At 43.9% G+C, this 17,432-nt stretch overlaps 1 protein-coding gene across 1 annotated transcript; it reads left to right on the plus strand.

The window, feature by feature from the left end:
- Positions 1-2,637: 2,637 nt before the first annotated feature.
- LOC143297070 (uncharacterized) lies at positions 2,638-16,924 on the plus strand. Its single transcript, XM_076609243.1, has 5 exons — positions 2,638-2,961; positions 10,178-10,388; positions 13,907-14,101; positions 14,645-15,094; positions 16,206-16,924. Exons 2-5 carry the CDS (start codon positions 10,241-10,243, stop codon positions 16,922-16,924), a joined length of 1,512 nt encoding a protein of 503 aa, XP_076465358.1. The 5' UTR covers positions 2,638-2,961; positions 10,178-10,240.
- Positions 16,925-17,432: the final 508 nt, after the last annotated feature.

Genomic DNA, 17,432 nt, shown 5'->3' on the forward strand with positions numbered 1-17,432 from the left:
GCAGAACAGGCAGCCAGACAACAGAACATCTGCTGCAGTCCTGCCCGCTCCACCAAGCGCTCCGAGAGAAAACCTGGCCCGACCCAATCCCAGCGGCCCGGAAGCTCTACGGAGGACTGGAGGACCTGCGACGTACTGCCGCCTTCGTCGAGGAAACGGGGGGATCCATCTGATAAATTACGAACGAGACAACAGCTGGAGTCCACAGAGAAAATGTGATTGTGATTGACATCTCCCATGATCATCTTTCTCTCCGGATATAACTTCTCACCCAGAATCAATAGAGGAAGAATACAGAGACGTGTGAACTACCTTTATTCTTGACAGATGGAAGGACTGATAAGACCAGGAACTGAGCTGGGTGATGAATCTGTTCGTAACTATGTGAGGTGCTTGCTTGGGTCACAGCCGCAGACAAGACCAATCATGCTGGATCAGAGTACAGGGTTTGATGCACAAACACAATGTATGGCGAACACTGAGCACTGAATCAACTGACTCAGCTAACGATCTGCCATCAAGCATCAAGCGTTATCAAGACGTGCTTCGCAATGCAAGGTCTGTGACAGACTGTGCTATCGAGCAGGCCTTTATACATGCTGCCATCCAGCCTTCAGTAGCAGGTCAGAACAACAACAAACTACAGTAATGAGAATCTGATAGCTGGAGATGACCAGCAGCTTGTTCAGAATGAAAGAATAAACAAACAATAAACCAACAAAGACAGTGACTGCTCCTGCTGCAAATAACCACAACTCCTGCACTGGTGGTCACTGGGAGTGATACTAACAAAAGAAGTTGCACCCCTTAAAACAAGGGACCACCCTGCAGAACAGGTGATTGCACCAACGTTTAGTTTAGCTGGCACTGGTCTACTTTATCTTTGTTGCAGAACGTAAAGAACCAGCGATTGCTAATGCTAGTGTCCACAAGTGTTGAGGCATATTACCCAGACATATTCAGACATGATTATTATCCCATTACCTTATCTGCTGTTGACAATAATCAACTGGTGGTGGTGTGGTGTGTGTCCATCGAGATCGATGATGACCATCGTTCTCATCCAGCTGGGGAATGGGAGGAGGGTGGTGGTGGGGTGGGGGATGCTCATGAATCTATCTGTGAATGCGCAGATGGCTGAATAGTCCAATCTGCGCACGAAATGTTCGCTGACAGTTGGGGCAGACAAAGACAGGCATATCATTGTCAGGGAGCTTATTTGCCCGTGACTTTCTGGCCTGCCTCTTCTGAACAGCTGCAGCAGTCCTGTTGGCCTGGCACAGCTTGGCGCCTTTGTGCACAGCAGCGCGCCATTTGTCACGGTCCACAGCAGCTTCCTCTCAGGAGTCAGGGTTGATTTCAAGGACCTCACCAAGGCCTTCGACACCGTGAGTAGAGGGACTGTGGAAGATCATGGCCAAGTACGGATGCCCTCGGAAGTTTATTTCCTTGGTCAGCCAATTCCATGAAGGCATGCAGACTCGAGTTCAGGACAATGGCGAAACATCGGCTCCTTTTCCTGTCACAAATGGTGTCAAGCAAGGCTGCGTCCTGGCTCCGACACTGTTCAGCCTCATGTTCTCTGCAATGCTTTCTGATGCCTTCAGAGATGGTGAGCTGTTTAACCTCAGAAGGCTTCAAGCAAAAACCAAGGTCATGACAAACATCATCAGAGACTTTTTGTGTGCTGATGATTGTGCCCTCAACGCTGGATCTGAAGCTGACATGCAACTCAGCGTCGACAAGTTTGCCACTGCCAGCAGGAACTTCGGCCTTACCATCAGCACGAGGAAAACTGAAGTTCTCCAAGGAGTATTTTTATAAATTTATCTATTATTTTTTAATTTATTTCATTTTATTTATTTTATTCTCTCTTCTTTTTTTTGTTATTTTATTTTATTTTGTTTTATTTTTTCCTCGAGGCCTGACTAAGCGCGTTGGGTTACGCTGCTTGGCAGATGTGGTGTAGCGTATATGGATTTGACCGAACGCAGTGACGCCTCCTTGAGCTACGTGATACTGATACTGATACTGTTATTTTTTAGCGATTCTAACCTTGACTGACGTTCATCTTGCATTTCTTTCAGTCTTTGTGTGATTATTTCTTTCCGATTTCTATTTCATGGAAATGCCATTGTTAGAACGGGTAACAGTCGAATGAAAAGGGCGAGAGTGTTGTCATGATTATTAAACAATGCAGATCTGTGGTTTGTCAGATGATAAAAGAGTTGATCTTGCCTATCAAGGTACACATGCATCTGAAGGACTAGACAACAGAATTGATGCTGCACGCACGCACAGTCTTTTTTTTCTTTTTTTCTTTCTTTCCTTTCTTTCTGTATTTCTTTCTTATTTCATCAACAGCCTTGCACAAGATTCCATTGTAAAAATGAAACGGGATGTTCGAGTTCCTGGTCATGGCGGAGAAATGCCCGGGGTGACTGTTTTCAAGGGGAAGCATATCTGTTCAGTGTTCCGGGAAGTTCCCGAGTTAACGATGCGTTGTCACGTTGACGTCATCACTGATACAAAGATGTATCTTAAGTGCAGGTTCGCGAGCAAAGGTTGGAGATACTATTTGTAGCCTACACGACGTTGTTCTTTTGTTGGTTCATATCTTGTGAGCGTGTGTGTTGCACTGTTTAGCTGATACTGTGTGAGTGTGCGGCACATCTTTGTTAATCCACTCAGGACGGCCAGTCCTCTCTTCTCCTCTACACAGACCCCTCGGATGTCCAGTGGGTGTCTCAATGACCCAACCTTTAGCTTCCGTCGTCAGAATTGTGGTATTCTTTGTCAACATTCACCTCTTCAGTATAAGAGCCTTCCGCTTGCAATATTTTGATGATGGTAATTGGCGTGAAACCTGTTAACGTCGTCTCTTTCGCCGTTCGTATGGAGAGAGTTAATGTTTTGATTTATATATGATTTATTATCTTCTTGCATTCTGATTCAGCCAAGGTGGGTGAAAGCGGTGGATTTGTTGTTATTATTATTCTTATGATTGTGTTTCTCTGTTTCTGTCTCTGTCTCTATCTGTCTATCTGTCTCTCTTCTCTTCTCTCTCACTCTCTCTCTTTCCGCCTTTCAGACTCCATCCTTCTTTCTGTCAATCTGTCCGTCTCTTTTTTTTCTCTTTTTTTCCCCTCAAGGCCTGACTAAGCGCGTTGGGTTACGCTGCTGGTCAGACATCTGCTTGGCAGATGTGGTGTAGCGTATATGGATTTGTCCGAACGCAGTGACGCCTCCTTGAGCTACTGAAACTGAAACTGTCCGTCTGTCTCAAAGCTCTACGCCCCCCCCCCCTCTCTCTCTCTCTTCCTCTTTTTTCTTTCTCTCCCACTCTCTTTCTCTTACCGCCTTTCAGACTCTATCCTTCTTTCTGTCAATCTGCCCGTCTATCTCTAAGACTTAACCCCCCCCCCCCCCCCCCCCAGCCAGCCCCCCTCCCCTCTCTCTCTTCCTTTCTGTCTATATCTTTTTTTTTTTAAAGGCGATATTTGTCTGTATAATTGTCTGTCTGTCTGTATGTCTGTCTACCGGGAGGGCTGAACTCTTTGGTTCTACTGCTATTGCTACTGTCACTGCTACTGCTACTACTACTGCTACTTTCTCCCCTCTTCTTCCTTCTTACACTGACTGACTGAAACCATTTATTGCCAGATTAACTGTTTGTTGTACTGACATTTTCGCAACCATTTGAATAAAATATTAACTGAGCAACACAAGGAAATTCTGATTTGAGGGAAGGTATGATTTAGAACACACACACACACACACACACACACACACACACACACACACACACACACACACACACCGTACTTTGCAGCATGACCAATATTTTCCAGAAACCAGGAAAGTGCTCCGGTGTCAAAACGGAAAGACATCGTGAAGTGTGGAGAGAGAGAGAGAGAGAGAGAGAGAGAGGGGGGGGGGGAGGAGAGAGAGAGGAGAGAGAGAGAAGTGAGAGAGTGATGGGGGGGAGGGGGCGGGGGGGAGAGGGCAAAAAGATTAAGAGAGAGAGTGAGTGAGTGATGGGGGGAGGGGCGGGAGGGAGAAGGAAAGAGATTGAGAGAGAGAGAGAGATGGGGGGAGGGGTGGGGGGGAGAGGGGAAAGAGATTGAGAGAGTGAGTGAGTGATGGGGTGAGGGGCGGGAGGGAGAGGGAAAGAGATTTAGAGAGAGAGAGAGAGACGGGGGAGAGAGGGAAAGAGATTTAGAGAGAGAGAGGTGGGAGGGGAGGTGAAGGAGATAGAATGGGAGAGAGAGAGATTCGGACTCGGATTCGGATGATTTTTTTTTCTTTTTTTTTCTTCATAATTTATAGGTCAATGCCCCTCATGAAGGGGTGCGGTATACTGGCAACATATGAGTGCAGAAGGTGAATCATTCATCAAAGGATTTATGACATCATAACTGATCTTAACTTAAATGCTTTATGTGAGTGAATTGACAATTTTCTTTCAAACGCTTTCTTTATAAGATGCCATCAACAGGCTTCGCCAGAAACTTATAGTACTTTCGTGGAGTATACTTTTCTACATAAAATCAGGTGTGTCTCATCTTCAAACCCACTTCTGCACAGACGGCAATAACTCAACCTATGTTTCTTAAAACGATAAACAATGTTGAGCAATTTGTACAGTTCTTAATATGCCTAATCTTTATATGTTTGTCTTAGCTCTTTTTTCAAATTTTGTTTTCACTTCATGTAGAGTGCAAAATGTTCTACATATTTCAAACAGGTCGCTGATTACGATGTGAAAGTTACATTCCTGCCACCTGCATACAGTTAATCTGGGTTTGTATTCAGTCGGAGACTATTTGATTTCCTGGACACCTTGATTCTTCCATACATATTCAAACCCATATTAGTGTAACTAACTTCAGATATTTGAAGCCCAGTTTCTTGTACAGTTTTCATCTAAATCATAACAACATCTGATAGGCTTTACGTGGCAGTTTATGGTTATTCATTCTCGTTGACTTCAACCAATATTGAACACAGGGAAAGGTAGATCACTGAGCTTTTGCGTTTCTGTCCACAAAACTTTTTTTAAACAAATAGATTCAATCCAATTCAATTCAAAATACTTTATTATCTGCTTCAACCAAAAACAGAAAATTTTCTTTAGGCTCACTTAAAATAAAATGCCCGTCAGCAAAAAACAACAGCAACAAAAACTGACACACCCTTCACTGATCACCATGCACACATCAATTATTATGTAAAAAGAAAAACATGTGGGTAAGATACTATTACATTCAGAGTGTAACAACTGTGTGTGTGTTGCGTGTGTGCCCGTGCGTGTGCATGCATCGTTTTGTGTGTGCGCACGCGCGTGTGTGCCTGCGCGCTGAGCGCATGTGTACGTTTCAATCATTATAAAAAGAGAATATTCAGTAAGATAATAATAACATTTAAAAAGACAAATGCTCATCAACAGATAAAACCGAAAAAACAAATGAGCAACTGGCACACCCTTCCTTGATCACAGCATACATATTAACTATCATGTTAAAAGAAAACATTCAGGTAAGAAAACAAAAATTACATTTTAAGATAAAGTGAAACATTTCAATGATATAATAAGAAAATATTCAGTAAAATAATTATAACATTTAAGAACATGAAATCACAGTTGAAGGGTCAACCGCCACCAAGACTAAAAGCATGTAAAACTCCTTTCACGCCCCTCTGCGGCAAAACAATAACACTGAGCACGCGCCCACACACGCGCGCGCGCGCGCGCACACACGCACACACACACACACACACGCACCCACACACTTCTCCCCTCCCCCCCTCCCCTCACTTCTTTCTTTACACGCATGCATGCATACATATAGGGAAGAAAGACAACTGCCATCATAACAATAAACAAATAACAGGCAATGGAATAAAAACATTATTTGAGTGAATCATTTATCACAGCAACAGTAGAGGGGGCAAATGATTTTTTGTACACATTCTTCTTTGCAAGAGGGATTTTTACATCGTCTGCAAGAAGGGAGTTTCTGAAAGGCAGAGTTAAGTGGATGAATGGAATCATGAAAAATTTGGAGTGCTTTTCTGCTAAGTGTGGACTGGTATAGGGTGTTCAGTTGTTGCTGGGGCTTGGTTATGATTTTGCTGGCCAGGTTTACAACTCGTCCTAATTTTGTCTTTAACTTCACAGTCAGATTGCCTAACCAGGCCACAATACTGAAAGCCATGACACTTTCTGTCAGACTTCTGTACACCAACTCAAGTATGTGTGGACTAACATTAAAACTTCTTAATTTTCGCAGTAAAAAGAGTCTCTGGTGAGCATCAACATGTTCACTGAATGTGAGACTGTGATCAACTATAGTCCCTAGATATTTAAAACTGTCCACTATTTCCACTTGTTTCTGATCCATTATGACTGGATTTTGTGTGTGTGTGTGCCCCTTTCACTGCCTAAAATAAGTTCTTTTGTTTTCTCCACGTTCAGTTCGAGAAAGTTATCCTTTAAGAAAGAGTTTATGACACTAATTTCTAAAAAAAAATACTGTGAAATTGAAAACTCGTCTTTTAAAAGACCTACTAAAGCCATGTCGTCAGCATATTTTACAAGACTGAGAAAAAGTTCTGAGCACCTGATGTCGTTAATGTTGAGGGAGAAAAGCAAAAGGGATAAAACACAGCCCTGCGGAACTCCAGTATTCACAATAATAATTTCAGACAATATGGGCCAGCCAGAACTGACATTCAGACAAACACGCTGTGGCCGATCGCATAGAAACTGTCGTATCCGTAAAATAAGGTCAGATGTTACATCTAGGTCTATAAGTTTCCTCACTAAAATATGACGTTGAATAGTATTAAAAGCAGCAGACAGATCCATAAAAAGTGCCCTAACAGATGTTCCAGATTTGTCCAAATGACGTGCGATTAGATCAATTAAAGAAATTGTTGCATCATCAACACCTCGTCTAGCCCTGTACGCAAACTGTAATGGATCCATGTGATCAGCTTCACATTTCGACAAGTGTCCACAGACAACTCTTTCCATACATTTGGCAATGACAGATGTGAGAGCCACTGGGCGGAAATCTTTCATTTGGACAGCACCAGAAAACTTTGGCAATGGAACAATTGTTGTCATCTTCCATAAGTGGGGGATGAAATGATTATCTAAAAGAAATTGAAAAACACGTGTAAAAACTGGACCAAGCTGGTCGGCACAAGCTTTCAACACGCGACCTGACAGGCCGTCTGATCCGGGCGCTTTGTTTGGGTTGACACGTGAAAAACACCTCGTCACCTCAGCTGTGTCCAGTTCCACAGGGCAAGAGACAAGTGACTGACATAGATCATCACACTCTGCACGGAAATCATGCCTGTCAAACCTTGCATAAAACCTGTTCATGTCATTGGCAAAGCCAAAGGGGTCATCAGACAACAGAGCTTTGGGTCGCTGTGTCCTCCCCATCATTGTATTTAACCCCTGCCAGGCCTTCCTAGCATCCCCACACAACAATTTTCGTTCCACTTTATCTTTATATTCACGTTTTGCTAACTTAAGTTGACTGTTAAAACTTCTTTCGAGTTCATTTACCTTAAAAGTGTCACCAGCTAAAAATGCTATTTTCTTTTCATTAAGAATACTTTTCAACTCTTTAGTAATGCATGGTTTATTATTTGAAAAAATCTTAGTGGTCTTTGTCTTAATAACTAAATCTTCACAAAATTGGATGTACGATACAACATGATCCACAAGTGCTTCAAGACTATTGGAACAACTGTCAATAAATAACTGCCAGTCAGTGGCTTCAAAACAACCTTTCAAAGCTTCGACACTGTCACTGTCCCACTTTTTTGTGTTGGTTTTTGACGTTTTACTTTTTGAATGTAATTTGGAATGAGATGTACAACATTATGGTCAGACCTGCCAAGAGGTGGCCTGCATCGAGTAGCATAAGCGTCAGGAATTTCGCCATAGCAACGATTTAGAGTCCTGTTAAGACGTGTGGGGCAAGACACATATGATGAAGGTTAGACAAATGGTAATGTCACACGTGTTGAAATCTCCAAGTATGAACACAGCCTGTTCCACTGACCTACTTAGCGCTGCGTTGTAGCTGTCAGCCACACGTTGTACTGCCTGTGCGATGTACTTTTTTTTCCTTTTTTTAAATATGGCCCCAAAGTTCTGCACACAAAAAAGAAAAGAAAAAAAAGAGATAACGACAGTAAATCAAAGGAGGCCACAGCGTGGTGTGTGTGTGTGTGTGTGTGTGACAACTCATGACAATCTCGTGTGGAGTGTTTGTGCATTACCTTCCCCATTTACCCTATCCCATTCGAGCTTTCATAAAATTTTAGTGTGTGTTAGCTCCCGGTTGTGCGTTTTTTACGTGCAATCGGGGAGTCTCGTTTGTGTGTTTGTGTCATTGCTGAGCAGAGTTTAAAGTCTCTCTGTTCTGTCAGTGACACTTCTCTAGGCTTTTCGCCCGCGGCCTTCTTGGAGGAAGGTCGTGTCTGTTGGGGTTTGGGGCATTTTTGCCCAGTTGGCACCCTCAAGTGTGTATCTATGTTCTGTGTGCTCCAGCTCAGAGGGAGTGCCCTGCTGGACGTGTCTCGTCTTTGTTTTTGTTTTTTTTATTTCCAGTGTCAGGGTAGTGGTACCCTGTTAGCAGGTGAGTTCGCTGTTGCATTGTTGAACTTATCTGTTGTAGTTTGTACTTGTCAGTTGGCTGTTTTTAGTGCTGTTTCTTTCTTCATTTGTCCTGTTCTGTTAAGATGCCAGATGTTTGATTTTGTTTATTAGGATTTGAGGGTTAATGCTAAAAAAAAAGTCAGGCTTGTATTGTTTTCCTCTGTTGTGATATTTTAAACATAACTTAAAAATAATGGTTACTGGGATTTATTAAGTATGCTTAAAGTATTTCAGCCACTAACGTTTCCTTGTGAACCCCTTTACTATTATTGTAAGAATGTTTCTATTTTCGTTATGTTCACAAGGTCAAATTATCATATGTTTTCTAAACTATCAGTTTTTCCCCCAGTTCTTTCAACGTCTTATGTACAATATCTTTCAGAAAATGTGTTCACTGGTGAATGTGAAGTGCGGGGCGGTGTCAACAGAATTTATAGTGATATTTTATAATGCTGTTTCAGTTTCGTTTAATCTTTTGTTCATCACTTTGTCTTGCACGTTCATTAAGGGGGAGGGGAGTCGGGGGGGGGGGGGGGGGGGGGGGGGGGGGGGGGGGGCAGGGATAATCCTTCCAGAAGGATAATATAATTCATGCTAGTTTGCAGCGTCCCACTTCCTGTGCTTTCCCCTCTTCAGCCTGTGTTGGCCGGACAGCGTTGGTGCTCTGGATGTCTGCTGTCTTCCTGCTGCCCTCTTCTCATCACCGTCGTCATTTGTGCTCTAGTTTCGTCTTCATCAGTTTTCAGTTTTCACCGTCGAAGTCGTCGTTTTCCTCTTGTGTTGTGCAGTGCTTCAGTTTATGTATTCATCAAACGTCTTTAGTTCACTGGTAGCATTCTACGGACTGTTTGCCGCTGGACGGCCGTGTGTTAAAGTTCTGTGTGTGGTGTTGTTTTTTTTTGGTGTGTGTGTGTTATTTATCCATTCTGTTGTCATTTAAGTGTTGTTGCCGCCGGGGTTGTGGTTATTGTTTATTGGTCAAGTTCTGTGTGTGATTGAATAAATGTGTGTGAACTCTGAATTATGTTTAGTCTGTGTCTGTGTTGTCTGGGTGTTAGTGTTGGGTTGGGTGGGGGTTTCTAGTCCGCTCTCTTATAGAGCGTGACAGTGTGTGTGTGTGTGTGTGTGTGTGTGTGTGTGTTCCATATGGAATCTGTAGAAAGATTCATCTCCTATCTCTGCATGTTTTGGGCTCTGCTGTATTCCACAGCGCCACATATATTGCTGTACTTTACTTGCAAGTCTGCCAGAAGGTAGCATGCATCCAGCATGCAGTAAGGAATGATAGCATCATTTGCTGCATGCGACTGGATAGACAAAATGTACCTGAGTGCTTTGTCGTTTCTCGTTATGACATTTCTCTTTGAAATATATCAGTCACCCTCACCTGTGCCAGAACACGAACAGTATCTGCTTTGTTTGCAGTTGCATATGAACTGAAGAGAACAAGTTAAAAACACTGAGTTGACGCCTCTCTGGTGCCTTTGTTAGTGACCAGCACAACGGATACAGCCGAGGTCTGGAGAGAAGATTACAGCTTCAGGTGACAACAGCATGGCGAGCGAAGATTCCACCCGTCCACCCCAAGTCCATGTTAACAGTGCACGGGATGTTCATTTCGCAGACAGCTTGACCTACATTCAAGCCCTAGATCAAAGTCAGAGGACCAGTCATGAGAGTCATCCAGGACCAACTCAGCTTGGTGAGGAGTGTGTGAGGGCGTGGGGTGTGTGTGTGTGCTTGTGTGTGTAATTGTGGATTAAATTTTTTTTAAAATCTTGTATAACCCAGACGAAAGCAACTGGGCCATTTCATAGCTGAATACATGTCAGTCCTTATAAATCATATAAGGATAACCCCCCAAAACGTATAAAGGTAAACCAAAACATCAAAAATCTCAATTCACTCACGTCTTATCCAGTCCATGTAGAATTCAAATGGAATTTAAAATGATTGTTTCCTTCAGCAGCTGAAAAAAAAAATTATCAGGAGGACAATTCGGAACAACTTCTGCATGGCTGTAAGATGCTCATATCTAATCTCGTGCAGATCCCAACAGTCTTCTTTCTTCACTTGACAGACAGGTGCTTTTCACTTTGATTTTCTTGTAACGTTTCACACTTTTTTTTTACATGATGTTTTAGAAGTAAGTGTGGAACAGAACTTTCCAGGAAAAATCGTCAGTTTTTTATTTATTTATTTATTTTTTTAACACATGTGGCAAGATTCAGCTGAAAGCTTTTGATATGCTCTCATGTTGTCTGGATGCAAGACGCTGAGTCCCTCTCCTCTTCCTTCCAGTTTGTTGACAGGCAGCTTTTAACCGGGGTGTTTTGGGCAGTTGTATTTTGCTGTTGGTTTTAGTTTTTGCACATTCAGCGTTTTCCAAGTTGATAGATGTTTCTGCTGGATATGGACACTCCATTCACAGTCCACAGCCATCGGTTGTTGGTAACGGGCAGGGTGTTCATGTTTGCATGTAGGCGTGTATGTGCGTCTTTGTCTGTGCGACCTGTCAGGTCAGGGGCATAGCCCTTGCTACTGGTACCATGTAACCCAGTACTACCTGCCACATGTGAAGCCTCCCAACGACGGACCAGGCGGAGGAGGAAACCTTTCCCAACGGCTGTGAAGGCGGAAGAGGATGACCAAAGGGCAGGGGGAACTCTAGGAGTCCCCCTAGGAGAAGGACCTCTGAAGAAAAAACCTGCACCTGCCAAGGCCGTCCTACGCGTGGCAGTATCTGCACCTGTGTCACTGAGCATCAGTAGGCGAGAGAGTGGGGAAGGGACTGCACAACTCCTCACTAAAAAAAACGTCACCTGTGCTGGTCAGGCAACCAGGCTAATGTAGGAACGACGAGCTAGCCCTACAACACCCAGCTTTCCCAACTGGGAGAGAGGGGAGGTCCCCCAGGATTTCAAGGATGCTTCAATTGTCCACATTTACAAACGAAAGGGAAACAAAACATCCTGCGATAACCACCGTGGAATCTCTCTCTCTTCAACGCCGGCAAGATCTTCTCCCGCTTCATACTGAACAGACTGATTGACCATGTCTCCAACACAGTCATCCCTGAAGCACAGTGCGGCTTCCGCTCAGGCAGGGGAACATGTGACATGGTGTTTGCTGTACGCCAGATGCAAGAGAAGTGCCGTGAGCAGAACAAGGAGCTCCACATGGTCTTTGTAGACCTGACTAAGGCCTTCGACACGGTGAACCGCCATCGTCTGTGGAAGATCCTCCAAAGGTTCGGCTGCCCAGAGAGCCTAATCCAGCTGATTGCGTCTTTCCACGATGGCATGCAGGTGAGAGTACAGGAAAATACATGTCGGATCCGTTCCCTGTGGTAAATGGAGTGAAGCAGGGCTGCGTCCTGGCACCCACAGGGACTAAGAGTCCATGTACCAACCAGCTAGCTCACAGAATGCCAGTGCCTCCCCCCCCCCCCCACCCCCCCCCCCCCCCACCCCATCTGCAATGAAGATCGATGACACAGACAAGTCAACAAGTTTTGCTACCTGGGCAGCACCCTATGCAGCAACGGAGCCCTTGATGCAGAAGTGACGGTGCGCGTCGCCAAGGCCAGCTCCGCCTTTCGCAGACTCAACAACAGGCTGTGGAACAACAAAGGCGTCAGGCTCAGCACCAAAATCAAAACCTACAGAGCTGTTGTACTGACGACCTTGTTGTACTTGGGCGACGTATCGCCGTCACATTCAACAACTTGAGCAGTCTCACCAGAGATGCCTAAGAAAGATCCTCGGTATAAAGTGGCAAGACAGGGTCTCCAACCTCCAGGTCCTAGAGAGGAGTGGCCTGCCCAGCATCGAAAGCCTGCTGATCCAGTGCCAGCTACGCTGGACAGGACACGTTGTCCGCATGACAGACAGCAGGATCCCGAAGATGCTTTTGTATGGCCAGCTGACGGAAGGCCACCGTGAACTTGGAAGACCCTGCAAGCCTCAAAGCCTGTGACATAGACATCGCTTCTTGGGAAACTGATGCTCTTGACCGCTCTCGCTGGAGGATGCTGTGCTCTAGTGGCATAAAGACGTTTGAAAACGTGAACGCTGGCCATTAAAGAGAAGCGTGAGCGAAGGAAGCAGGGCTCAACTTCTGGAGACGTTTTCCCTTGCAACACCTGTGGGAAGTGCTGCGCATCCAGAATCGGCCTCTTTTCCTATATGAGGACACACACTGACAGATAAGCCTGCCTGCCAACTCATCCGTCGGACCGACGAGAGACTCCATCACAAAGGATTACATGACAGATGATATCAACAAGTCCGACAGGCTTACTCTTGCGGTTTGTCGTCCCTGACATACTGAGACTATTTTTTGTAGGTGACGTGTTTTTATTTGACTCTTCGTTTGTCCACGTAACATCGTAAGTTTTGACGCATCTATGTATCTGCACACAGAAAAATGTTACATGTTGTTTATTTTGCCATTAATCTGTTTATTTTGCAATGTCAGTTATTTGGGTACATGACAGTCATGATGGTATATTAAGCACCCCTCCTCATAATTCATGCCTTGAGTGTTCAAATTAGCTGCACGTGATGGTAAACTGAGCTGCTCTTTCTTCTTTTTTTTCTTTTTTTAACATTCCGTTTTATTTGCAAGCTACCGAAAAATATTTCTTTGATACCCAAAGTATTTTGTTCTTTACTCTGAAAACTTATTCATGTATTTCTGTGTCATAGTTTCAGTTTCTCAAGGAGGCGTCACTACGTTGTGACAAATCCATATACGCTACATCACATCTGCTATAAATATGCCTGACAGCAGCATTACCCAACGTGCTTGTCAGGCCTTGAGTTCGTGGGCTGCAACTCCCACGTTCACTCGTGTGTACACGAGTGGGCTGCGACGTGTTTGTAGGCAGCCATACTCCGTTTTCGGGGATGTACATGCCGAGTATGTTGTTTCCATAACCCACCGAAAGCTGACATGGATCACAAGATTATTAATGTGCGTATTTGATGTTCTGCATGTGTATACACACGGTGGTTCAGGCAAAAGCGGGTCTGCACGTATGTTGACCTGGGAGATCGGATAAATCTCCATTTACCCACCAGGCACCGTTGCCGAGATTCGAGCACGGGACCCTCAGATTGAAAGTCCAACGCTTTAACCACTGGGCTATTGCGCCCGTCATATAGGTGTGTGTGTGTGTGTGTGTGTGTGTGTGTGTGTGTGTGTGTGTTCGAACAGAGTGTACCCTGGATGGCCAGGATGTGAACGGTCGTCCATGCCGTTACGTTCAGACCAGAATTGGTATTGTGGCGTGGGCGGGTGACAAAGGCGATGTGATCATTGCCAACAATTGCACAATGGTCAGTTACTATCTGAACGATGAGGCCATACGGATACTGACTGAAAAGAACTTCAGTGCTGAAAGTGTTCACGGTAAGATGCTAAATCAAAACTTCACTGACTGTGTGAATGTATGGACTAAAAACGAAGTTAACGAGAAACGAGGGTGGGAAATCCATGCGCAAGAAACATAATGGATGAACTGATTATGGTTTGAGAATTGCTCACCAAGATTAGATCATTGTTGGGTCCAATGCCAGTTTGAAAATCTGACTGGAAAAGTGTGAAAAATTGCTAGGATTATCAGCAAGATGTTCATGTTTACATGTTGTTGTTGTTGGTTTGTGTGTGTGTGTGTGTGTGTGTCCACGGTAAACCTTGAAAAAATTCATTTTCCAGAGATTCCAGTCATTACATAGACTCACATTGTTGACTCACGTAAACCAAACATCTCCACGACGACCAATCACAAACCCAAACCTGGGCCATTCATGAGTCACAAGAATGTATCTAATTCCTTAACACTTTTTTTCTGAAAACAGTTACAGACGTGTACAACTTTTAATTAAACCAGTGATGAGTATTTACGATGCATAAAAACATCTAACAAAAAAACGAAATGGATGTGTGTTTCAGAAGTCCTAGGTAAGTGCCTGGCCTCGTTGGAATGGTCTCCGGAAACTATCTGCCAGCACAAATTCACAGCACTCAAACTGACGGTGCCCGAGGAGAAAATGCCCAGATTGTTACAGGCTATCCTTGACCTTCTTTCGGACTCCTCTGACCGGCTGGTTCGTTTTGTGAAGCAGGCCTTCACAGAGTGTCATGCTCAGCTGAGGGCTGTCGTATATGGCTCGCTCATTTTTACGTTCCAACACACTGATGAAGCCAGAGCAAACGAGATGCTTGGATCAGAAGAAATGCAGGGGAAACTGATTGGTATCTTCTACCAGTTTCTGCCAGAATGGGTTCGTGTGTATGCCCGATGGGAAGTGATGTCAGCGGAATGTGAACCAGCTTCCATCTGCAGCGCAGAACCAGTGGCCAGATGGCTCATGCCTCGTCCATCCCGTGTTGTGAACAGTGGTGAGTTTGTACATTTAGAAGAGGAAAACAAAAACAAACAAGAAAACAGCATGAGTCATTATGCTCTTGTAGTAACACTGATGCTGCTACAGCTGCTGTTAATGATGACGATAATAATAATAATAATGATAGTCATTTTGGTCGATTAATTAATAATTACCATAAATATAATGAATGATTTATATATTCCATGAAGATAACCTTCCAACCGCGATGATTTCTGTACCACACTCGAAATCAGATGTATGTTGTTGGGTGGGTTTTTTGTTGTTGTTGTTGGTTTCTTCTTTTTCTTGGTTTGTTTGTTTTTGTAGTTGTTTTGTTGCTGTTGTTGTTTTTTTTATCTATACGTATTTTTTTCTCTTCAAGACGATATAGTTATTGTTGTTGTTTTGTTGTTGTTGTTGTTGTTTTGGTTTTTGGTGGGTTTTTTGTTTGTTTGTTTTTTGTTTTTTTGTAAGGGGGGTGGGGGTGGGGGGGGGGGGTGCGGGGGGGGTGGGGGGGTGGGGGTGGGGGGGTGGGGGAGTTCTTTGTTGTTGTTGCTATTTGTAGTTGTTGTTGTTTTAAGCAACACTTATTTTTTCAACATGCTGTTTTTTTTTGTGTTTTTGTTGTTATTTTTGGGTTGTTGTTGTTTTTTTTTTTAAAGGTACAGTTGATTTGACAGCTCGCTGAAGTTTTTTTTTTGTTTGTTTTTTCCTTAGCTACACTTCACTTTTCAACACACTGCAGTTTGTTGCTTTAGCTACACAAATATTTAACTCGCTGTAGTTTATTTTTTTCAATTACACTTAATATCTCAACACGCTGCACTGTATCTTTTCACCAATACTGAATCTTTCAACCCGCTGCAATTTTCTGTTTGTTTGTATTTTCATCTAAAATACATTTTTAACTCACCATGGCTCGTTTCTCAACCTATATCTATTTTTCTAACACAGCTGTAGACTTTTGGCTGGTTGCTTGCTTGCTTGTTTGCTTGCTTGCTTGGCTTTTTGATGTTGTTGTTGTTGTTTGTTTGTTGTTGTTTTGTTGTTGTTGTTTTTAAGCCACACGTAAACTTTCAATAGGCTGCAGTTTGTTTTTCACAGACACTTTTTTGTGCTACCAGAAACAGTAGAAACAGTGGACCAGGAGGCAGCGACAGTGGAGTCCAAGGACGAGGTTCCAACAGTGCCTGGTTGGGACGACCTCATCCTGACCAGACCCCACCTCCTCACCCTCTACTACCCGTCCGACACCCCGGTCAAGCTCAGCAGCCGTCTTCCTGACCTCATCAATAGGCGGAGCGGCCAGACCATCGTGATGGGGCGGGGGATGTACCTGGACGTGCTGCTCAACGACGAGCACATGCCCCGCTGCTTCGTGGAGCTGTGGTGTCAAGTGGAGAAGGACGGGAAGGTCAGGTGGTTCATCAGGAACCTGAGCGACAAGAGGGTCGTCTCCCTGAAGCTGAACGGCGAGAAGAGCATCGTGAGGGGCAACGAGGTCAAGGAGCTGATCGACGGGCACAAGTTGAAGCTGGCCACGCTGGTGTTCACCGTGCGGATCGAGGAGGGGGACCTGGCCAGGGTGAACACAGCGTTCCAGCTGCAGTTCCGCGCCTCTAAGGAGGACGGCAGCTCGGAGTATACCTCCGGCAGCTCAGGGTATTCCTCCGGCAGCACGGGCGGCTCGAAGTATTCCTCAGGCAGCTCGGGATTTCCCTCCTCCTCCATTCGGCGGACCTCCACCTCTTCGGAACTCAGCAGCATCATTTCCGCCTCGGAGCTGGCCGATCGGGAAGAGTACAAAACGGGGCTGTTGGGGGGATTTGGTTTTTTTGTCTGATGGTTTGCTACGAGGAGGGAGTAAGGATTTTACGATTATGCAAAAATGTTTTTTTTGGCTTTTTTTTCCCCTGTTTCTTTTTTTTTTTTTTTTCTTTCCTTTGGGTTTTGTCTTTTAAATTGCTTTTTGAATTTTGCGACAAGCGCATCAAACGTTTCCCTATATAAAAATATTTTATTTAATTGTTTGTATTTTTATAACATCGAAAATTTGACTATAAATGTTTAAAAGAAATTTTATCCAAAATTACCTTTAATGTTTTACAAAGTTTAATGGGGTGTTTTGTTTTTTGGTGTTTTTTACGGGGTTTCACCTTTGTTTTCCCTTTCCTTTAAATTGGTTTATTTTTATGATTTGAATTGTCTTGTGTTGGGGAAAATTTAAAAGTGGGCGTTTATTCACTGTTCACAAAGAAAAATCTGGCAAAAGCAGAGCAAAAAAAAAGCGCAGAGGCCACTTCAATTATCTTTTTGATTTGTGTTTTTTTAAATTTTAAAAAATAAATTTT

The sequence above is a fragment of the Babylonia areolata genome, chromosome 22, assembly GCF_041734735.1.
Source record: "Babylonia areolata isolate BAREFJ2019XMU chromosome 22, ASM4173473v1, whole genome shotgun sequence".
Lineage (NCBI taxonomy): Eukaryota > Metazoa > Mollusca > Gastropoda > Neogastropoda > Buccinidae > Babylonia > Babylonia areolata.

Bases quoted from the DNA above. Each gene is read 5' to 3' on its own strand.
- LOC143297070 (XM_076609243.1), top strand. From the start codon at position 10,241: ATGGCGAGCGAAGATTCCACCCGTCCACCCCAAGTCCATGTTAACAGT. The intron at 14,102-14,644 runs GTAAGATGCTAA...TGTGTGTTTCAG, and splicing joins CAGTGCTGAAAGTGTTCACG to AAGTCCTAGGTAAGTGCCTG. The intron at 15,095-16,205 runs GTGAGTTTGTAC...TTGTGCTACCAG, and splicing joins ATCCCGTGTTGTGAACAGTG to AAACAGTAGAAACAGTGGAC.